Source organism: Lynx canadensis, chromosome D4, assembly GCF_007474595.2.
Source record: "Lynx canadensis isolate LIC74 chromosome D4, mLynCan4.pri.v2, whole genome shotgun sequence".
NCBI lineage: Eukaryota > Metazoa > Chordata > Mammalia > Carnivora > Felidae > Lynx > Lynx canadensis.
Window position 1 is genome coordinate 85,851,006 of NC_044315.2, and position 23,396 is coordinate 85,874,401.

A 23,396-nucleotide genomic window follows, 5' to 3' on the forward strand; every position below is an offset into this window, starting at 1 on the left:
AATCTTCTGGTCTGTCCTCTTCATCTGCCTTTGGCAAACGTTTTTTTCATAGGTCCTGGGCTGGTTTGTTCCTGCCTGTCCCTTTCAGAATTGAAGCAGTTCTGTCCGGGTCTGTGTTTAACCATTAATAACGTGGGCAGATTTACCTCGACTCCCTTCCCTAGTCTTCTGAGCAACGGTGCATCTTCTCTGTCAGAGCTGGAGCTGGAGGTCTGGCCTCGATGCTCCTCAGGAAGCAGGAAGAGTCCAGAGACCGTGGGAATGTGCCATCTGTTTTTCCTCTCTCCTCGGGCTCTTGTTCCCATCTGCCAGCCCCCGTGCCTGTGGTGTTTGTGAGCCCGTGGCAGGACTCGCCTGGAATTTCCAGGGCAAACAGGCCCCTCCGAAGGGGGCCTGGGTCAGCATCACCTCCCATGACTCGCGGGCCTTCTTGTGGTGGACTCCAGTGTACTTTTGGCTAACGTCTTTCAAGAGGGTCAAATGGCTCCTAAGATAGACTTTTTCCTCCCGCCTTCAGCCTTTCCTCAGATTAGGCCAGCCCTTCTTATTAGCGTGCTGAGGCAGTGGACGTGAGAGAGAGACAGAGAAAGAGTGAGAAGAAACAGCTTCTTCCCAGTCTTGCCCAGGCTTCCAGTCCTCACTCCCCCAAATCAGGTATTGTCAGGCCTTTAGAACATTCTTGCTCACCTCCCTCACCTTACGTAAGGTGGTGGAACGCGGTGTTCGCTTTCAAATTCGTCCACACATACTGTGTATAGCGGATCTTCAGAGCACGGAGTTTGGCCATTCTCTTATTTCAGTAAATTTCTTCTATATATTGGACTATTTTTGCTTACTTCCGCGGGTTCCAAGGAATTATGCCAAAGCACACTTACTCTGCCATCCTTCCAAGAAGTTCCTCAATTGCTAACTATATTAAGGAGCGAGACCATAAAGATAAAATGTCAGGAGATTAAGAGGAAAATACATTTTTTTTAAATTGGGAAGTTAAGCCTAAAAAAGATAACAAATGAATGAAAGGATTGACACGGACCAGTGACGAGACAGAATTTGAACAGTTAGAAAATGAAGCTCAAGAAGTAGCCGAAAGGTTAAAAAGCGAAACTCGAAGGGTAAAGTTCTGGCAAACGGATACAATTGGTTGGCAAAGTCTAAAAGAGCTAGCATTTAAGTATTTTTAAACAAACTTAAAGAGTCAAGGGCTAGAGAATCACATGCTAAGACAATGAAAGAATCTAAGTCTTTAAAGGTTACAGTAAACTAAAAGGTTGAATGGAAGCCGTATATAAGGTTTATCTCATTCTATAATATTCCGTATTAAAGATGTACCTGTAGGGGCACCTGACTGGCTCAGTCAGAAAAGCATGCAACTCTTGATCTTGGGGTCATGAGTTCGAGCCCCACTTGGGGTGTAGACATTGCTTAAATAAATAAAAAAAAAAAAAAAAAAAAAAAAAGTACCTGTAGTGATTGACTTACAGAGGTGTCTAAGAGTGTGTTTAGGTAGAAAAGTGCCAGAATATTGCACAGTCTGCATATGTAAACATCCCACCAAGCTTTGCAGACAGGTAGAGAAAGGAGCCCTACGGATCCACCGCTCTGGTAACTGGAAGCAGGAAGGGAGTGGACATGGATGTTGTGGGCACAGTCAGGTACCCCCCAGGTCCCCTCACTATTTCTGGGCCCTTCTCCCCTCCCCTCTTCAGTGCACTGTGGCTCCAACACCCACACCAGCCTTGCCTCTTCTTAGACGCGCTGCCCTCGCTCCTCTGTAGCTGCTCTGTGCGTTCGTGCAGGGCTCCGCGTACCTGGGGCTTTGCCCCAACCCCACCTTTGGCCCTCAGCTCCTTCTCTCAGGCGGGACAGCTGAGATGCTGTCCCAAATCTAAAGCAAGCCACATAGATGATTTTACATTTTCTAGTGGTCACTTTAAAATTAATTCTGCTAGTAACAGAATTTTATCTCCACGTAATCAATCTAGAAGTTATTAATGAGATGTCTAAAATCCTTTTGTATGTGTATTAACTCTTTGAAATCAATGTGTATTTCATGCTTCCACATCTCACTTTGCCCACATTTCAGTTACTCAGTTGTCCCATGTGGCAAGTGGTGGCCACTTTGGACAGCCCAGCTCACCCAACCTGAAGCTGTCCCCTCAGAGGACTTTGCCTGCAAATGAAACCTCATGGCCCTGCCTTGCTTCCTCCACTCCTTTGTGGGCTTCTTTTAGGAGTGCGCTTTTTTTTTTTTTTTTTAAGTTTATTTTTAGGGGGGCGCCTGGGTGGCTTAGTCGGTTAAGCATCCGACTTTGGTTCAGGTCATGATCTCATGGTTCGTGAGTTCAAGCCCCGTGTCAGGCTCTGTGCTGACAGCTCAGAACCTGGAGCCTGCTTTGGATTCTGTGTGCCCCTCTCTGCCCCTCCCCTGCTCATGTTCACACGTACGCTCGCTCGCTCGCTCTCTCAAAAATAAACAAACATTAAAACAAAAAATTTAAGATTATTTTTATTTATTTTGAGAAAGAGAGCACGAGCAAGGGAGGGGCAGAGAGAAAAAGAGACAGAATCCCAAACAGGCTCCACGCTGTCAGCACAGAGCCCAACGTGGGGCTCAAACTCCCGAACTATGAGATCACGACCCGAGCCCAAAATCAAGAGTCAGATGTTTAACCGACTGAGCCACTCAGGTGCCCCTAGGAGCACAATCTTAATAAATCTTTTGCATATAAGTAATTTTTTTTTTTGTAATTTAAAAAGTCTGGAGGGTTCAAAAGGAAACAAAAATTGTATCTCTCATCCAGAAGCCCTGCTTCATGGTTGGTTGGTTGGTTTGTTTGTTTATTGCTAAGGCAGCCATAAATTCTAGGGAGTCCGGGTTTCGGAAGACTTGGGGGGGGGGGGCGCGTCTCACTGAGTAAAGAACAACTGATAACATCCGAGATCCTTGTTTCTTGCCGTTTGTCAGATGTGGAAGGCTTGGGCCTTTGGTGTCTGTCTGGTTGGTGCCGAGATAAATAGCCTAAAGCCATCCTAGGCTAAGATTATCTGGAAGTCTGGCTCAGGTATGCAGCCTGTGGGCTCCCTGGGGCCAGGAAGCCACAGGGGGGAAGCTGGGTCATGGCTCACAAAGGAGGATGCCAGGGCGACCTGGCAACGGCGGACTTTTTTTCTTTTTTAACATGCCTGCAGCCTCACTGGTACCACTGTAGCAGCTTGCGAGTGGGCAGCGCCTGTCTGGCTCCACACCACCAGCCTGTATAGACTCCCTTCTCTTGGCATCCAGTCCGCGGCAGGATGGTGGTTCCCCGTGCAGATGCCTCTTCCTCATTGACGCTGCTGCTTGAGCCAGCAGGCCTTCTGCGCTCGGCCTTGTCACAGTCTTTACTGAGAAGGCATTATGAAGAGGCCCTTTTGGCCACAGCGTCATCTCAGATAGCTTTTTATTTCTACTTTTGCATTTCCGAGTAATTGGATTTTGTTTGCTTACTTGTCACTAGAAGTAGAGGTGAGTGAAGAAGGCTGCTAATTGGCTCAGAAGATAAGGCCAGTCGGGAGCAGAGATACCCCCCTTTCTCTCACAGAGCCGCCCCTTCATCCCACAACTACCTTTCCCACCTTCCTCGCTGTGTCATCAGAGAAAGGAGCCAGACAGGTTGCAGGAACCCATTTCTCCATTTATTCCTGTGCGCCGCTTGATTCAACAGGCTTTTGCAGCTTAGGTACTGTGTATGCTTTCAGTCTTGAAGTGTGGATTTGGTTCTTTTCATCTACAGTGTTGTTGCGAGTATAGGCCCTTTTAGTGGCTTTTTTTTTTTTGCATATTTTAATTGGAAATGAGGAGAGAAGACCCAAGCACTCCTGGACTCACATGGTGATGGCCGGGAGGTCCCTCCTTTGGTGATTCTCCAGAAGCACTTTAGGCAGAGCTTTCTCTTACTGAATGAAGGTGGCCTTTTTTTTTTTTTCTTTCTTTTTCAAAGCTTATTTTGAGAGAGAGAGCACACGCACAAGCGGGGCAGGAGCAGAGAGAGAGAGAATCCCAACATGGGGCTCGATCCCACAAACTGCGAGATCATGACCTGAGGCGAAATCAAGACTTAGCTTAATCAAATGAGCCACCCGGGGGGGCCCCAAATGTTGCCTTTTCTGAATGAGTTTGTGACAGCTTGCATGCTCACTGGTCCTCCTTTTACCTTAGACCCCACTGGCTCTTGACACAGTGGATGACTTAGCTTAGTACTGAGGGATGTGAGAGGATTGCATGGGTCCTGGGGCGCACTCCTCCCCCAGTGCGCCCAGGCATCACCTCCGCACAGCGAGGGGGTGCTACTGTCTCGGTGGGGCATCTGGGTCTGGCAAGTGCCTTGGCTTCGCCCCCCTCCCCCAACTTCCTAATGGGGCTGGCCTCTAGGGGACAGTGTCAGAGTAGGCCAGTGATCGGCCTGCCATTCCTCTGCTCTCAGTGCCTTTCCCAACTCCTTCTGCTTCAGCTCGGCACCCCAGCCTCCAGGCCCACCGATGGATCCGCTGACAAAGGGGTCCTGCGGGAGTCAGATGGCACAAACTCTTCTATGGAAAGCCAAGTCATCGCTCTCCTTTGGCATCCCGCCTCTTCAGATGTGGCCAACAAAAGACCCTGAAGTAGAGTCCCAGGTCAACCTGTAAGTAAGTAAAAGAAACATCATCTGTTTGGGCTCGGGCTCATGCTCACTCTAACCTGAAATCCTTTAATGCACAGGAAGAAAGTACTCTTTATCTTTTTGGGGAGAAAAGGGAGGGAGGGGGGAGCGGATGTTTGGTTGGGGAATTTCTGTTCTTAGTGATGCCTTACTCGTGTATTATTTATTTACTTAGCACTAGAAACTGAGCACCCACTCCGGCCAGGCCCTGTGTCAGGCATGGTGAGCAAAATAGATTCAGTCCCTGTCTTCCGGGGGTTTGCAGCTCATGGGACAGATAGCCATGAATCAAATAGTCGCACAAATAAATACTTACAAATGGTGACAAGTGCTATGTGTTGCCTTGATTCAGCAAACAGTTACAGAATGCCTTCTGTGTGCCAGCAGCATCCTGGGGATATAAGAGAATAAGACCGTTTCCTTACCCTTGAATACAAAGGGAAAAGAATCCAATATTACTGAAAAATGATAATAATTATACCATAGCTAATGTGTTAGTAGGCTCGCATCCCAGAGGGTGATAACTGGGTTTTCCTGTTTACTTCTGAATCCCCAGGGCTTTGTTATGACCTACCAAAAATACCTGTTGGATGAATGAATGAGTGAATGGAGAAGAGAATACGAGACATGGTGCTTGGTTCTCTAGGGGAATCAGAGGCGACCAGGTGCAACAACATGATTGACTTAAAAAACGAACAATATGCCTCATCAATTCAATATGACAAATATTTACCAATATGCGCTATACCCAGGGCTTTTGGGAAGCTAATTCCTAGCTGGAGGCAGGAGTCAGAATCCCTGCGGCTGGTAAACAACTTTTGCCTGAGCCCCACCCGAGAGATTCTGATTCACTGGCTCTGGAATAAGCAAAAGAGGACTCTTTTTTCCGTTGGCACTCACAGAACTTAGAGCCTATCCAGGGAGACCGACAAGTAACCAAATAACTCCAGTCTTGCTTGAAAAGAACCATGTATTAAAGTGCTTTAGGAGTAAGTACTCGGCTGGGGCACAGGGAAGAAAAGGGAAAACAGTTGAGATCAGCCTGGTGGGATGAGGGCAGGAACAGGGGAAGAAGTCCTCTTTAAACAGGGGGAGCTACAGAGCAAAGGCTCACATCCATGAAAAGTATGTTCCTGCAGTTTTGACAGGCGTCAGAGCAGTGGCTCTTAAGGCTGACTGCCCATGAGAATCAATCCCCCAGGAACTTTAAGAACAAAGAAGCCTGCGCCCACTCCTCCAAGATTCTGAGGTCTAGGTAGGACACAAATACCAATACTTTATGCAGCTCTCCAGGTGATTCTCATATGCGGCAAAGGCTGAGAAACGCTGCTTTTACAAAAGTGACCACACGTAATGAAATGAATACAAGATAGTTGTCAGGCAGCTTATATGCCTAGCTAAGGGCTCTGAACTTTATATCTTAGGCAATTGGGGAGGGAGCCTTTGATAGCTTTTATAATCTTAAGAGATAATGCAGTGTAAAAAGTACAAGGTTCACACTGTTTAGAAAAATTCCTGATTGCTAGTTCTGTAGTGGATTCTCCAGGGAAACCAGGGCAGGTCGGGAGTCACCGCGGGCTTTTCAGAGCGACCGCCATACCTTCCATAAATGGCCCGTTAATGAGAATATGAGAACTGAATCTGAAACTGAAATCTAAAATTTCAGTAAACACTGAATTATCAGAGCAAAATGATCCCGTTGCTGGCAAGGTAGACCCTCCATCTATCGAGGGTGAGGCAGAGAGAAGGGCAGCTCGCGTGTCTCGAGAGAGCTCGGGGCAGAGCCCTGGCACCCAGGGGCACGACCGGCTCCGCCTTTTATAGACTTCAAGCCCCACAGTGCTCTGCGCGCATGACGCAGGCAAAGGGGCGGGCAAGACTGCAAGAGAGCCTATGAGAGGTAAAAAAAAAAAAAAAAACGCCCACTGTTGGCACCTGGAAGGCCCTATTGGTGAGTTATCTGGTTAAGGGTGGGACCAAGTCCTGGTGATTGGCGGCAACCTTGCTGGCCAGGCTGCAGCCAGAAAGAGAGGGTGAACACTCAGCGGCAGGACTTGAAACTGATCTACCGGGAACCACATGTTGGGTTCTCTGGAAAACGGGCTAGAAAGATGTGTAAAGATATGTCTTTAAGAACCGCTGCCTTTCTGTGGGCTGCTCATTCATTCATTAACTCATTCATTCAACAGTATTTATTGATGACCTGTGTACCAGGCACCTGTGCAAAGATCCTCCCGTCCACGTACCAACCAGGCCCGACCTTGCTTAGCTTCTGAGATCAGACGAGCTCGGACGTGTTCAGGGTGGTATGGGCGTAGACAGGTGTGCAAACGTCCTAAATGCGTTTTCTCCTATGGTCTTCATGAAAAACCGATGAGGTGGCCATTGTTAACTCCATTTTACAGATAAGAGAGCTGAAGCCCAGAAGGGTTAAGAGACATGTCCAGGGCACACAGCTTGTGGCAAGGCAGAGATTTGAACCTAGGTTTGCCCAGCTCCAATGCCAGTTTCCTAACCTCAGGGTGCTCAGCCATGCAGTCAGCAGCAAAGTATTTATGGAATGTCCGCATGCACAGGCATCTTGATATGTATGAATATATATGTATACATATTCAAGTGAAGAATATAACGGTCACCAATCTGGACACCAATCTGGACATATTCTGATGTCAAACAATTCACTGAGTACCCATGTGCTGTGCTGGGCCCTGTGCCAGGTACTGGGGATGCAAAGAAAGCCTCTCCTTCCAGATGAAGGGGGGCTGAGGAAAGCGCTATTCCCTAGGGCAGTCCAAGGAGATCTCCCAGTGGAGGAAATACTTGAAGGGTGAGAACTTTGCCAGGCAGAGGTGGGAGAGGCCTCCCCAGACAGAGGTGACCACATGTGCAAAGTCCAGCAGCATTAAAGCACGCTGGGTGTCTGGGGAACTGTGAACAGCCTTGTTTGGCCGGTGAGCCTGGCTGGCGGTGAGCCTGAGAAAATAGGTAGAAGCCTACTTTCCCCCTGGGGAGTGGCAAGGCTTAACCACCCACTAAGAAGTTTGGTCTTGAGTCCCTAAGATGGGGCATAGCATAATCAGATTTGCCTACTGGAAAAACAACCGGTGTTGGGGGGCAGCTTGGTTGCAGCAGGATAAGGCTGGTGGTGTGGGGCCCTATTAGAGTGGCCAGGGAGGTTGATAGAAGGGTTCTAATGAGTGGCAGGAACCATGGGATTGATTCAAGCAGTATTGGAGAGGAAGATTAGAGTGGTATATATGTGGGTGGGGGGGGTGTGTGAGTGAGTGACCCTTTGAGTTTTGACTCAGGCCACTTAGTGATTGGTCTCGCCATTAACAAGAGGACCCTGAGAGGATACAGTACAAAATCCAAGACAGAATAAGACAAAGGACAAAGATCATTGGGTAAATGTCATCAGTACTGAAGAGGGGTACAGTTACATCTCTGAGGGCACGAGGTGCTTCGGAAAGTCTTCTCAGAGTAATATGAAGTAGACCTTGAAAAGGGAGAACTTCCCTTCCTTCTCTTTTTCTTAAGTGGATTTTAATAGGTAGAGAAGGGAGAGGAGGATATTTCAGATGGCCAGAACTTGGTTTGCCTCTTGTGTGGTACAGTAGTAGGAAGTCTGGAAAGTCAGACTGCGGGGCGGGGGGGGGGGGGGGGGGGGGGGGGTATATTGTGAAAGATATTGTATGTAATCCCTGGGCCACTGGGGGACTCTGAATGGTGCTGGAGACACGCAAATGATGGTTGGAGCCCCACTTTGGCAAAGTTAATTTCACAGCTACGTACGGCAGTGAGGCCAGGAGCCAGTTAAGAGATGGACTAGGATGTGTCTTCTTGGTTGTAAGTTATGTAAACCCAACCCAAATTAGGCCAAAAAAGGAGAACGTTTGGGTTCACGTAACCAAACTAAGGAAAGGGACAGACTGGCTTCAGGGATGGCTGGATCCAAGGACTCAAATGCTGCCAAGTCAGTCCAGCTCTCTGTTAGTCCTTACCTTCTCGTAATTCTTAGCCCTGCTTCTCTGTGCCTCTTGGCCCCATTGTCTCCTACTGTCTGTGAGTTGTCACCATGTAGCAGGCAGTGTGATCTCAGGCAGCACACAACTTAAGAGGAAAGATCTTTCCCATTCGTTAAAAGAATCCTGGGGAAGGACTGTAGTTGGCCAGTCTGAGCCGCGTGTCCATGCCTGGTTTTGTGGGTGAGTGTACGGCCAGGGGAAGCGAAGACAGTTCTTGTTTACCCTGGTGAGCAGAGCAGCCTTGGAGAAGAAAAGGATGGTCTGCATGTAGGAGAACAGGATTCAAATGGGTCACAGAAACCAGCGGAGGGGTTTCAAGACATAGAGTGGTCCGTGACTGATCACAAAAATAACTTAGGACATGTTTTCAAAAATGTGGCTCATGGAACCTGTTTAACTGGAATCCCTAGAACTAGGTGGCACTCAGGTGGCTGGATTAAGGTGTCAAATGCAACCAAAAGTTTGCAGATCGAACTGCAGTCTGACAGTTGAATGTGATGATTGGGAAGCTGTGGGGCACTTTGGAGAATAACACATTTTTGGTTGGGAAGGGAGGGCAGGAGGCACACTGCAAGATTCTGCAGTCCCCACTTCTCTGAACTCATAACCTTGTTTTAGGACTATTATGACCCTACATGAGGTAAAATTTCCTCCTAGACCTGTTTCAGCTCAGTACCTTAGGGGAAAACTCAGGAAAGCTATAGAAAGATGGCTATTGAGGGCCATTCTGCCTTAAACAGACGTCAGCCAGAAGGGGAGGGAAGAAGGTTTGAAGAGTTTTTAATCCCCTTTGAATTACCTGCGAATTCTCTTTTATAGTCTTTCCTAGGATTCATTACAATATACTACCAAAAAGTTGGATTGCTTACAACGTGTAATTCCAACTCTATGTCCCCCTCACTAGGCTGAACTGGCAGTGGTTTACTTTTTGATCTTTTGAGGCAAGTGACCATGTATTTGGAAGAGTTTGTCTTCAAGGCATTATACAACTATTTTAGGCAGTTTTGTACTTAGACATTTTTAAAAAGTCTTATTTATTTATTTATTTTGAGAGAGCATGTGAGTGGGGGGTGGAGGGGGGGGGGGAGAGAGAGAGAGAGAGAGAGAGAGAGAGAAACCCAAGCAGGTTCTGTGCTGTCAGTCCAGAGGCCGACATGGGGCTCGATCCCATGAACTGTGAGATCGTGACCTGAGCTGAAACCAAAAGTGGGATACATAACCAAATGTGCCACCCAGGCACCCCTGTACTTAGACATTTTAAAGCAGCTTCCAAAAGCCTTGAGAGACCTAGTCTGTTCCTGAACGAAGGGCCATGTGAATTTAAAACACAGTGCTAGAAGGTAAGCTTTTAGGTTTGCTGTCTGGGGAAATTCTATTCCCCTGTCTTCGTGTTTCTTTGGTGAAACTTCGGCTCCACCCCCGTGGAGGGAAGAGGTTGGACCACTAGCTTGTCTCGTCCTCCCTTCCCCCTCTCGCCTTTGGGGCTTGGTTGCCCGCAGACCTTGTGTGTTATCTCCTCTCCTGTTTCCATTTGGAAAAACACACCTTAGTCCTCGTCTGCCTCGGTCTCCCCTGCTGGAGCGCGCCAATCCAGGGACAGCAATCCTGCTGGCAGCCATTCAGGCAAGTATCCCACAAGTGGCTCGTTCCAAGGTCTAAACTGGAGGGACGAGAAAGTAGTAGGAAGCCCACACATTTGCCAGTGAGACTCTGACAGTAAGGAAGTTGATACTTTGGTTTCCATTTGCCTGACGCCTGTCACTAATTCTAAACCGACTCCAAACACAGAGACCTGGTTTACTGATGAGCTCCTATGGCTCCCACGATGCTGAGACAGGCAAGGATTTGTGTGGGTCTCGTTAGATGGGAGGGTCTGGTTTGGCTTGCTTGCTTTGCCGCTCTTGTTCCTCCCTTTCTTAGCGGAACGTGTAGCACATAGAAAGTGCTCACTAAATATTTGTTGGGTGTTACATGAAGGGTGACAGAGCCTAGGTGCCAGCTAGGAGGCTTCTGTCTGCAGTGATGAGGGTCCGAGCTAACGCAGAGAACGTGGAAACGGAGAGGAGAGGAGGGGTGAGGGATTGAAAGACATTCTGGAATTCTGTACATGCCCACAGGTGCAAAACTGGCGTAGAGAAGCCTGTGCGCTGCCACGGTGTTAGCAGTAGCGAACAATGGAAAACCAGTACCTAAGGAACTGGTTAAATAATACACGATGCATCCGCTCAGTGGCATACTTTGTGGCCATAAGAAAGAATCTGGGAGCTTTTTTTGGTGCTGATGTGGAAAGATCTCCAAGGTACATTAAATGAAAAACTAACAAAAGAGCAGAATTGTATATAGCATGCTACCGTTTGTGTGAAAAAAAAAGGGAAGAGGGAATATGTATTTTTCTTTGTCAATGGCTAAGCGTCTCCGGGAGGTATGTGAGAGGAAGTGGGGGGTGGAAGGGGCAGGAGAGAGAGAGGCTTTCCCTGTTAGAGCCTTTTAGGCTCTTTGGGTTTTGAACCAAGTGAGTGTGTTCCCTCTTCAGAGAGTGAAATACAAATACACAGATACAGTCAACTTTCAAAAGCGGCACTGGGCAGGCAGCAGGAACCGGGCCCGGCGACCGATCTGATGCTGGATGTGAGAGAAGGCATAGGTGATTGCCCTGAACCTTGCACCTCGAGTGGCTTACTGGAGAAAAGACGGCAGTTCCGCTGAGCTGCGCACGCAGGAGCAGGTGTGAGCGTGGTCCGGGCCTGCTGGCGTATCCGTGGAAGTAGGGCCCGCAGTTGGAAGTCGAGTTTGCAGTTAGAGCCAAATCAGAGCTTTGGTTTGGGGAGTCATTAGCTTAGAGGTAATATTTGAAGGCACGGGAGCAGTGAGGTCCCCAGGGAGGGAGGTGGCCTGAATTGAAAGGAGAGGAATGTGGATCTTCACCATCCAGGCTAGGCATGGGGTTAAAAGACTGTGTTGCTGCTTCATGATCAAAGAATGCTGGTTTTGCTCTGCCAGGACATCCTGGCCCTTCCCCGGGGGAACCCGGGCTGCCTGTGCCCTACTCACCACGGAGCCCAACGTCCCCTGGAGGAATAACCGCTAAAAAGCAATCCTGTTTCCCCAAGGAGGTTATGCTGTTGCCAAGAACTGTATTCCTTTGACTATTCGAGTTTTCTGTTCTTTCAAATTTTATAGTCCTCAAGGGCCGGCAACCCATTTTTGGTGCTCACCTCATCTCAAAGTCTGGCACAGAATGCTGTAAGGACACACTATAAATAGTGACTAGATAGTATTACTCTTTCTGATTGTGGCTTTTATGGAGCAAAAGGAAATAGTTTAGGCTGCCCTGCCCTAAATTCCCCCTCGCTAGCACTCATTTTTATAAGTCCCGTTTTGGCCTGGGAAGCCCTCGTTCTCACTTGTTCTCCTGACATCTTCTATAGTAATAGACGTTCTTATTAAAATACTTGGCCTCCTACACTTCTGTAAGTTTGGTTTATCCATTACTTTGCTTCCTTTAAAAGCTTTTTCTCACCCTCGGCTTCATAGTCTCATTTTCTTACACTATCTCAGAATCGGAGTAGCTTAGTGAAGTCAACATTTTAGAAAACCTTTCAAAAATATAGTCTGACCTTAAAAGCACAAAGTAAGCTGCTTTTCTTCCGCCACGCGGTCTGAACGTGCCTGCAGCAGAACTGAGCACAGATAAGCATGGGGGGGATCTAAATTGGCCCAGAAAATTAGAAGGACGGTACAGAGATCATTTAAAATGTCGCCTGGGCCTCCCCACTCCCCTCTCCTAGGTCATCTCAAGGTAAAATTCAGTCAGTTCCATGGCATTTGTTTCTACGCTTGAGACTAAGAATTCTTCACATATGGGTTATTGGGTATGAAGGGAATCAGAATATGCCACCGCAGAATATGCTACTTTGGCATAAAGATTATTTTGAGCTAAAGGCAATGGAGGAAAACCACACACGGGAAGAACTTTTTGCCCTCCCCCTCTCTACTTAAAGGCAGGGCATCAGTTTCCCTTTGTAAAGGTGCCCTCTCCCATCTCCCGTACCCAGAGGAGGAGAATAACCCTTCTCACCAGAGACAGAGAAGGCCCTAAGATGTATCTGCCTAAATGAGCCTTACTCAGCCTTACTTGGATCTACCATTGGTTTTGCCCATGTATTTATCTTACCATGATTTTCCACTCCTAGACGCCTCAGACCCTCCTTTTGTCGAGTCACTTCTCCACACTTTATTGCCCTTTGTTAAAAGGGTATATACAAGCCCCTGAGTCTAACTGCTTCTTTGGGCTTTCTCGTCTGTGGGGACCTTGTGCACATAAAATTAAAAAGCAAGTGTGTATGCCTTGTCTCTTGTTAATCTGTCTTTTTGTTTGTTTAATTCATCACAGAACTTCCATCACAGAACTTAAGAGGGTAGAGGGAAAATTTTTCCCTCCCGACAGCTGTGTTCCTAAAGTGCGAACATTTTGGATTATAACAAACCGTAGCTATTACAAAGAGATTTTTTTTTCTTTGTGTTGTTCTCCAGGCACACACACATCTTCCTAGTGAGAGGCGTGGAGTACAACCTCTGGTTATTCAAATAGTTACTGCGCTCAAAGCAGACTTCATGTTAAGCGCTTCTTCGTGTGTATTTTGTCATAAATCCAACAGCCCTGTGAGGAAGGTACTATGGTTATCAGTATTTGTTGAATTAATTCATTCATCAAGCCCCATTTCACAGTTTGTAGAACTGAGGGCTCATGAAGGAGCAATCAAGCAGTGAATTAATGGTGGGCTAGACAGAGCTGAGTAAGTATCAGGCAATGCTTATGCACATGTAATTTCTCTGTACGTATATGGTTTTTTTTTTGAGTTTATTCATTTTTGAATAAGTGAGTGGGGGAGGGGCAGAGAAAGAGGAGAGAGAGAATCTCAAGCAGGCTCTGTGCTGTGAGCACAGAGCCCAGGGCAGGACTTGAACCCGCGAAACCATGAGATCGTGACCTGAGCCAAAACCAAAAGTTGGACGCTTAACTGACTGAGCCACCCAAGTGCCCCCATGTAGATATGTATTTAAGCTTAAGGACAAGGTTCTGTATTTCCTCTGTCTGACATTTTTAGAGAATTTTTTGTGCTATAATTTAACATGCAGTAAACGGCGAGGATCCTAAGTATACAGCGGGATGAGTCTGGCACTTGTGTCTTGTCCACTTTTTAATGTCACAGTGCCCGTCACTTGCACCTAGTTGTGTTACCTGCTTATTGAAAGACACCAAGCACCGGGTATAGGAAATGTGAACTTCATGAACCGATGACTAGCGAACGAGGTCACAGTTCTTGCATCGTGATGGCTCCCATCGTGTTTGCTTTGTTTGCTCATATTACTGGCATCGTATTCATCTCTGAAATGAATTTTCTGATATTAACCTGAGGCAACATGTACAATATTTTCATCTCTGACTCAAAACAAATTTCCTGAGTCTGCTGTCTAATGGAGCTCACTTCCAGCAGCAGCCGATAGCGAGATTGAGAACACATGGGGGTGCTCTCCAGGCCCCACCCTGGAGAAAGTCATGAAGCAGCCTGTGTGCTCTCCCTGCCCAGTCTAGCTCACCCGACCCTCCTGTGTTACTCCTGGACCCTTGTAAAGAAGAAAAGCCCTAGGGGACATGAGGGCCCTCCTCAGATATTTGACAGGCCTGCCTATAGAAGTGACCTTGGTTGTTTTGTTGTTGTTTTTTTTCCAAATCTTTTTTAATGTTTTTATTTATTTCTGAGAGACCGAGAGGCAGAGGGCAAGCAGGGGAGGGGCAGAGAGAGAGAAGGAGACGCAGAATCCAAAACAGGCTTCAGGCTCTGAGCTGTCAGCACAGAGCCTGAGAGCAGGGCTCAAACTCACCAGCCATGAGATCGTGACTTCAGCTGAAGTCAGACACTTAACCAACTGAGCCACCCAGGTGCCCCATCTTAACTTATTTCATATGGCCTCAAAGGGTGAACTGGCTTGTTTCATTCCTCCCCCTCCTTTCTCTTTTTCTCTCTTTCTCCCTCCCCTTCCCGTTCCCATCCCCCTTCCCATCATTCAGTACAACCCCCGTAAGAGCTGACTCTGTGCCAAGTATTATGTTAGGTGCTAAGGATTTTACATTGAGCAAAACCAAGGAAGATCCTGCCAGTGTAAGATTTATAGTCTAGTGGGAGAGGCAGATGTTAATCCAATCCCTTCTTTGGAATTTCTAGACTGGGAGCAGGGAGTGAGCCAGGAAGAAAAAGGAGTTTAGAGAGGGCATTCCAGGTCTGAAGATAAGAAGCTAAGAAACTGCTCATGAGCTGAAGGAAAAGGAAGAAAGGTAGAGTGTTTGAAGTGCTGAGTTGGGGCGCGGGCAGGTCCCACAGTGGCCGGGGGTGCGGGGCGGGTAAGTAATGGTAAAGAAATTAAGGAAAAAATGAAAGGGTGAAGATGTAGGACCAGCTAGTGGAAATTCAGATGGGATGGACTTCAGTTCACTCCAGGAGAAAACGGTTTAAGTAGCCAGAATGGAGGGCCTTGGGGCATACTGTGTTTGTGATCACTAACGGTGTGTAAGTAGTATCTGGTAGAGAATACACAATCACAAATGACAGGTTGGACCCCAGATGGTCCTTACATGTCTGGAGCTGGAAGTCTGTGGAAGTCTCTTCTATCCTAAGATTGTATGATGAAGACACAGGGAGACTGGCTAGGCCACTGTAGGCATCTCAGTTGCAGACAACGGGGACCCGTCAGACAGAGGGATTGGGAGGGAGGTGGTCACTGGTGACATTTGAGGACTGACTGTAGATCTTGGGAGAGAGAAGTCAACGGTGCTTCGCTCCATAGGTTAGAGACTGTGCAAATAATCAAGCCCTGGCGGAAGTGAGAAATCACATTCTTGGATCAGTTTTGCCAAACCCACACTAAACTGCTGGCACTTCTGGGAGAAGTAGGAAAGGTAAACGAGTGCACATGAAGCCTGGAGGTGTAAATTTGGGGCTTGTCGGTAGTACTGATATCATTGGAATGCAAAGCACAGTCTCTGCAGAAAAAGAGAGAGAGAGAGAGAGAGAGAGACTGAGCTGGTGAAAGAGACAGAGATTAGATGGTTCCATGGGGTTCTGTAGAGGAGACGCCTTCCGTTGGCATCCAGGATAGAAAATAGGTCTGCCAGCATTTCTCAGAGTCACCTTTGGAATTTATTTTGGTTAAAAAGACAGGTGCTTAGATCCCACTCCTGAAGATTCTGATCCAGGAGGTTTGGGGTGGGGACTGGGCATCTATATATGAGAGAGACAGAGAGAGAGGGACAGAGAGAGAATCCCAAGCAGACTCCTCTACATTGTCAGCACAGAGCTCGATTGTGGGGCTCAAACCTACAAACTGTGACGACATGACCTGAGCCAAAATCAAGAGTCTGGAGCTTAACCAATTGAGCCACCCAGGCACCCGGACCATAAAGACTATAAAGACCATATAGACCATAAAGACTATCTTTATGATGTGTGGTGGTGAAGGATTTCATAAGTCAGAAAAACAAAGATCAGAAAGGAAAAGATTGAACATGTTTACACTAGAATTTTGGTATTTATTTTTTTAATGTTTGTTTCTTTTTGAGAGAGACACACAGTATGAGTGGGGGAGGGGCAGAGAGAGAGGGTGACCCAGAATCCGAAGCAGGCTCCAGGCTCTGAGCTGTCAGCACAGAGCTTGATGTGGGGCGTAGCCTTACGAACCGCGAGATCATGACCTGAGCCAAAGTCGGACACTTAACAGACTGAGCCACCAAGGTGCCCCTGTTTTTTTATTTTTGAGAGAGGGAGTGTGTGCAAGCAGGGAAGGGGAGGGACAGAAGTTCCAAAGCAGGCTCTGTGCTGACAGCAGAGAGCCCGATGTGGGGCTTGAATTCACAAATCAGGAGATCACAGCCTAAGCCAAAGGGGGATGCTGCTTAACTGACTGAGCCACCCAGGCGCCCCATAGCATTTTTAAATTTCTGCATGGTAAAAGATACCAGGAGCAAATTTTTGAAAGAAAAACCACTGTTTTAAAGAAGACATCTGTGCTTTTTTTAACCAAAAAGTTGTGGTATTCAGAGTATACAAATAATTCTTAGAAATCAATTAGGAAAAGACCAACAACCTACAGAAGGGGAGTGGGCAGAGGATCAGCAATATTGTACATCCTAGAAAAGGTAGCCCATAGAGCTAATAAGCAAAGGAAAGGATGTCCAGGCTCGTGTTATCAGGGGAGTGAAAAGTGAAACCACATCTCAGTGAGACCCTATTTCATGTCCTTCAGACTGGCCCAAACCCATTTCTGCCAACACCAAGTGTTAGCGAGGATGCAGAGCACCCACAACGCACATGCTACAGTTGGGGGAGGAAATCGCTACTCTCGCTTCGGAAAGCAAGTTTGCAATATGTAGAAAAAATAAACAGGCTCTTATGACCCAGCAGTTCCCCCTCCTGGGTATGTGATCTAGGGACATGATTATCGTCTTGAAGGAGAGTTGTGAAAGGATGTTCATTACAGTGTTGCTTAGAAACTGGAAACAACTGAAATGTCCAAGAGTAGGAGAATGGAAGAACAACGGTACCTTAATGCAGAAGGATGCTGTACAGCCGTGTGTGTGAATGAATTAGAGCTACGGGTATCCACATGTCTAAATCTTGACATCAGATTGTTCAACCAGAGACGTTAGTTGTGGAAAGACATACCGTAGTGCGGTATTTATTTGTGTAAAATTTTAAAACATGCGAAATAATATTGCATATTGTTTATGAGTAAGTACATAGGTAGTACTAATATAAAAATATGAGCCAGAAGTATATATCAAATTATTTAGTGATTGTTTCAGGGGAAGGAGAGAGGGCAGTAGGATCAAAGAGAGGTACCCCGGCGTTTCAAGTCTATCTGTAATGTTCATTATGTTATCTATTTTTCTGTATCTTGAAATAGGTCATCATAAAACAAATTAGGGAGAAAGTTTGGAGAATCAAGATCTAGAATTGGTGCTTCCCAAATTTCAGTGTGTATATGAAACCTCAGGGGATTTTGTTAAAAGGCGATTCTGTTTCATTAGGCCTGGGGTAGGGCCCGAGAGCCTGCATGTCTAACCGGCTCAGGCCCAGGGGCCAGTGGTGCTCTTCTGAGTCGCAAGCGTCAGAATGACCTGGGTCTTCCCTAGGATTCTTGCCACATAGGGGACTGTTCAGAAGCGCCCACCCTGGATAGCATGCGTCCCTTCGGGACCTGGGCGCAGCCAGAGGCAGATCTTGTGCACCTCAGTGGAAAAACTCTGAGGACCTGCCGAGACAGACCTTGGAAGGATTTCCCCAAAGAAGTAAAACCTGCTAGTGATCAAGGGAGGTATGCAGCAACATATGTTGTCTGTTGATTTTTTTTTTTTTTTTCCTTGAAGAAGTTCCTGTTTAACACTTTGTGGTCATACCTGTAGAGGTCTCCTGTGGACAAATTATACTGTCAGCTGGAAAGCCCTCCAGTCCTGACCTTATAGGAGAGGAGAACCCAGGTCACTGAAGAGTGGGGAAGGGAGCGAGCAGATGCCCAGACATTACACTTACTGGGATCATTTGGTAGGTGGTGGTTCCCAGCTTTCCGGATGGCCGGTCTGGTGCCGAGAAAAGCACAACAGACCTTCCAGGCTTCTGCTGTGGGGCACCCGCACCTGAAGTTTGCATATGCTACTCGTGAAGGCATAACAAGAGGCTGTTTTACAATTGACTATATTTGCTAGACCCAGATGTGCTTTTCTTGCACAATATTTTTGTTCCTGTGAAACGCCGTGTACTTGAACATTTCCTGCTGAACTGTAAGTGCTGTGAGGGCAGGGTCCACACGTCTCAGGTTTAGCACCTGGCTTACCACCTGGGATCTCATAGGTGCGCAGTAACTATTTATTGAATAAGTGAAAGAATTTGGGCTCAGATACAGTTTTTTTTTTTAATATCTTAAAATTATTTATTTTTGAGAGAGAGAGAGAGAGCAAGCGAGCAGGGGAGGGGCCGAGAGAGAGAGACATAGACTCCGAAGCAGGCTCCAGACTCCGAGCTGTCAGCACAGAGCCCGATGAGGGGCTCGAAGCCACAAACTGTGAGATCATGACCTGAGCCGAAGTCGGACGCTTAACCGACTGAGCCACCCAGGCGCCCCTCAGATAGTTTTTTTAAATGAAACTTTTTATTTTTGAGAGAATCATAGATTCATATAAAGTTGTAAGAAATAACACAGAGAGGGACACCTGGCTGGCTTAGTCGGTAGAGCTCATGACTCTTGACCTCAGGATCATGAGTTCAAGCCCCATGCAGCGGCTTAAGGAGAAAAAAAAAGAACAGAGAGAGATCCCATGTGCCCTTTACCCAGTTCCCCCCAAGGTAGCATCTTACGTCACTATCATACAGTGTATCACAACCACAAAGTTGTCATGGATACAGTCTGCTGGTCCTAGATTTCCTGTTTTACGTGCAGTTGTGTGATATGGCTGGATCTGGTTACCCACCACCACAGGCAAGGTACAAAAAGGCTCCATCACCGCAGGGTGCCTCATGTAGCCCTTTATAACCATGCCCACCTCCCTAACCTTGTCATTTCGAGAATGTTATATAAACGGAAGCACACACAATGTAACCTCTTAGGATTGGCTTTTTTCTACGCACCATAATCCCCTGGAGATTGGTGCAAGTTGTTGCATTTTCCAGTAGTTTGTTCCTTTAATTACTGAGCAATACTCCGTGGGATGGATATACCGTAGTTTGTTTAACCATTTGCCCTTTCAAGGACTTCTAGGATTTGCCCAGCTTGGGGCTTTTCCGCAGAAAGCTGCTAGGAAACATTTGTGTACAGATTTTTGTGCCTATCCACTTTCATTTCTCCAGGATAAATGCCCAAGGGTGCAATTACTGGGTCATATGGGTAAACTGCGTGTTTAATTTTATAAGTCACTGCCAAACTGTTTCCCAAAGAGGCTCAGCTTACCATGTGACATTCCCACCGCAGTGTGTGAGAGGTCCGGCTGCTCCTGTCCTCACCAGTATTTGGTGTGGTTGCTGTTTTTTTTTTTTATTTAGAAAATTTCAGAGGCGGTGGTAGAGATCGTTACTAAGAGAAACCTTGCAGGGAATTGTAAGACTTCATTAATAGTAGAGAACCAGATGAATTCTGGGGACATACGTCTTTGTTGGAAACTTAATGAGTACGTAACTATTCTAGGAGGAATGCATCCCAGAATGTTGGAGAAAAGAGGATTTGAATGAGAAAGGTGATGAGTAACAGTGAAAGTAACATCAGATGCACCGAAAGAGATGTTTCAGAATAGCTAATTCGGGGGTGGGGGAAAGGGGAACGAGAAGGAAGCAGGGACCCACCTGAGCTTAAGCAGAGCAAAGGTGAGCAGACATTATCATTCGTTTATTCATGATTCATTTATTCAACAAATATGTACTGAGCAGCCTGCTATGAGCCAGGTACTCTGTAAGACGCACAGGGCCTGGTGGTGACCAAGATAGATAAGGTCTGTGGGGTTTAGAATAACGAACATTTATTTAGTGGCTACTATGTCAGGTGTTGTGCTTTTAATCCCCCCGTGGAGGCAGATGTTATTTTAAGCCCATGTCATAGATGAGGAAAGAGGTTCGGGGAGGGTAAGTAACTGGCCTGAGGTCACAGAGCCAGTGTGCCAAAGAGATCCAAATCCGGGCACGCGTGTCTGACCACCTTACGGCTGGTGGAATCTGCTAAGGGTGTGGTAAACTTAAGATCCTGGTCCACAGAGCACATGGTACCTGCAACCCCAGCAACACGGTAGGGGAACAGGGTGCTGTCTGAAGCAAGAATCAAGGGGCTCTGATTTCCAGGGCTCCTTTCACTCTACAGATCTTCCTGCTTAATTCCTTCTTCCTGGTATCTTAAGTGTCTTCAAACGAGGACAGAATTCTTCCATTTCACCCCTGGAAATTAATGTATAATTGCATCTCTGCTTTTTCGGTGTCGCTTATCTTCAAGAGAGACAACTGGTCCCTTATGTGCAATAAGCTGTTCTAGTTCCTGGTGTTTAGAAGCTCAGGCTCCCTCCACGCCTCAGTCTGTAGTCTGGCACATTTTTTTAGCCTCTCTGTCCCTCAAATAGGGGAATCTCTTCCATCTGTCTATTACTGTCTGCTTATCAAGGGGGCTGAGGCATTGTCCTGGAGCTCCTGACATTGAACTCTGCCATCAGTAGGCTTCTGAAAATCTGCCTGTTGCCTTTCACAAATTCTCTCTGCTGATCCAGGAAGAGTCCCCGTGCTGGCTTTAACTATTCCAGCAGGGCTAGAAATGACTGAGGCCTGGATTGGTGGGGTCTGGCCTGTCGTTAAGGTGAGTCACTAAGCTCCAGGTCAGTCGAGTAGGAACCTGTATCATTGAGTGTCAGCTTCTTTTCTTTCCTTATTTAGTTTGACTCTTTGGAGGGGGTTGTCCTGCCTTCCGAGAACCTGAGTTATATGATGGTAATTTTTCTAGCCTCTTTGTGGGGCTGGAAATCTGTGCTCCCATCCCTGGCCTTATTTAGAGACGTGACATGAAGGTCTCCAGCTCTGTACACGCTTGCAAAGCGTGATCCGGCATCCTCACACATTAGTTTTGCTAAATCAGTTTATTTAGAGCCCAGACCACACTGCATGTGAAGAACTTGAACTCTCTGGTTCTTTTTTGCACCTGCCTTGTGCTGGTGACATGTTCTTGGGTCCTAAGTATTTTCTAGGTGAGGTCGCACTGCTAGGGCAACCCTTTTAGGGAGGAGATGTCATGCTGAGCTGTGATGCTATACTTAGCCTTGCCCTGGGAGGCCTACTGCTTGGCCCCAAGCCTCCTCTTCTGCAAGGTTGGCGGGGGAGGGGTCTTATTTAAAATTCTGGAAAAAGCGTGTAATCATTTATGGCAAATGTCCCTTCCCAGGGCTCTAACAACCTAAGAATTGATACTACTAATAAGAGCAGTAATAATAGCTAACACTAATTGAGTGGTTTTTATGTGACAGACCTTGTGCTTAAAATAAACTTTTATTCTAATTTATTCTTTCTAACCCTGTTAAGTAGGCGATAGCAACAACCACATTTTATCCAGGAGGGAACTATTGCCCAGAGAGGTTAAGGACTTATATCTGTGACTGAAGCACCTGCCCCTAAGGACCGTATCACCCGTGTGTCCTCCCATTAGTAGAAAACAAACAAGGCCTTGTCCTTCCTTATAAAAGTGCTGCAGAATGGTGAACGGGTTTCCCAGGGATTCCAGAGTCGTCTGGAAGAGCAGTATTTTTCAAAACACTGTCTGTGGACCACCTGTATCAGAATTCTCCCGGCTGCTTGTTAGAGTCGCAGACGTGCTGAATCACAGCCTCTGGGAATAGGGCCAGGGAACCTGCATTTTTAGAAAGCTTCCCCCAGGGATTCTGGTGGACTTGAGTATTTCCATTGGCTTATTAATCACAGTTTATGGGTAGGCCTGAAACCAACAAAAAGGATCTGTGAGGCTGCATGGCAGTGGCCGGGCAAACTTTCTCTGTAAAAGGGCCAGGTAGTAAATAGCTTGAGCTTTGTGGCCCATGCGGTCTCTGTTGCAGGTACTCAGCTCGGTCTTTGTGATGCCAAAGCCGTTGCAGACTACCTGTATCCAGAGGGCGCGGCTGTGTGCGAATAAAACTTTGTTCGCAGTAACAGGCAGTTGGGGGGCCACCGTTTGCTCACCCCGGAGAGTCATCCTGGCCCACCAGCCCTCTGACAACCCCTTTTTGTGGGAGTTACCCTTCCCCTGTCTGTTACCTGTGGAGAGCTTTATCTGTTAAGGTAAAATCACCTGTTGTAATAAACTCTGAATCTTAGTGCCATAAAATAAGAAAAGTTATTTTTCACTCACACCATGTGGGATCTTCTCTGTGGTCACCAAGCCTCCTTCATGTTGTGGCTTCACCCCCCGCTTGGTCTTCATTGCCCTCTCCATTCAACCAGTGGATGAGGAAAGAGAGCAAGGACTATCTGTGGAAGAGGTACCCATCATTTCTACCCACACTGCACTGGCCAGAACTCTTACTGTCTGGAGTCCAAAACCCATGAATTCTCAAAACCTGTGAAGCCCTTGGTCTCTAGACGCTCTCTGTTTGCTTCTTGTGTGTGAAATCCATCTGGCTCTTGCCCGGGTTCGTCTCTTCTTTGTAAAAAACCTTGCTGAGGTCGGCCAGCGGCAGCCATGCACAGCATCACTGCTCTGTCCAGCCACTTTCCCTGGGGCTGCAGGTCCGCCTTCTACATTACCGCGGGTGTAAGTTTCATCCCATATTTTGCCACCTTGTTACATAGATCTCCATTTTCCCAGCCTCTGAGATCAATTTCCTTACTGGCAGCTGCCTGCCTACCAGGCCGGTGCCACAGATAGTAGGTTGTTGCTATGGGAGCACCCCACTTGCAAGATACCTACTTCCATATGACTTTGGGTGACACCGCAGCTTTAACGGGTAAACCTAAATTCTAAGGGATGAACACACTCAGTGTTTAGTTCTTGCTCACATCATATTCTAATATGGAGGCTCTTGGAGGTGTGGCCTTCTGCTTCGTCTTTCAGAGACCCCAGGTGTTTTTCCTCTTGACGCTCTGCCCTCCTGGGGGTCCTTGCAGCCCTCCCCACCCTGCTGGCCAAG

General features: G+C 47.1%; 1 protein-coding gene across 1 annotated transcript in view; it reads left to right on the forward strand.

Annotated features, from left to right (window-relative positions):
- The window catches only part of GARNL3 (GTPase activating Rap/RanGAP domain like 3), a 149,978-nt gene that overhangs the window by 11,714 nt on the left and 114,868 nt on the right, over positions 1-23,396 (forward strand). The window contains exon 2 of the mRNA XM_030293116.1: positions 4,491-4,661. Coding sequence (XP_030148976.1) covers positions 4,519-4,661 — 143 coding nt within the window. The 5' untranslated portion in view covers positions 4,491-4,518. The remainder of the gene's footprint in view (positions 1-4,490; positions 4,662-23,396) is intronic.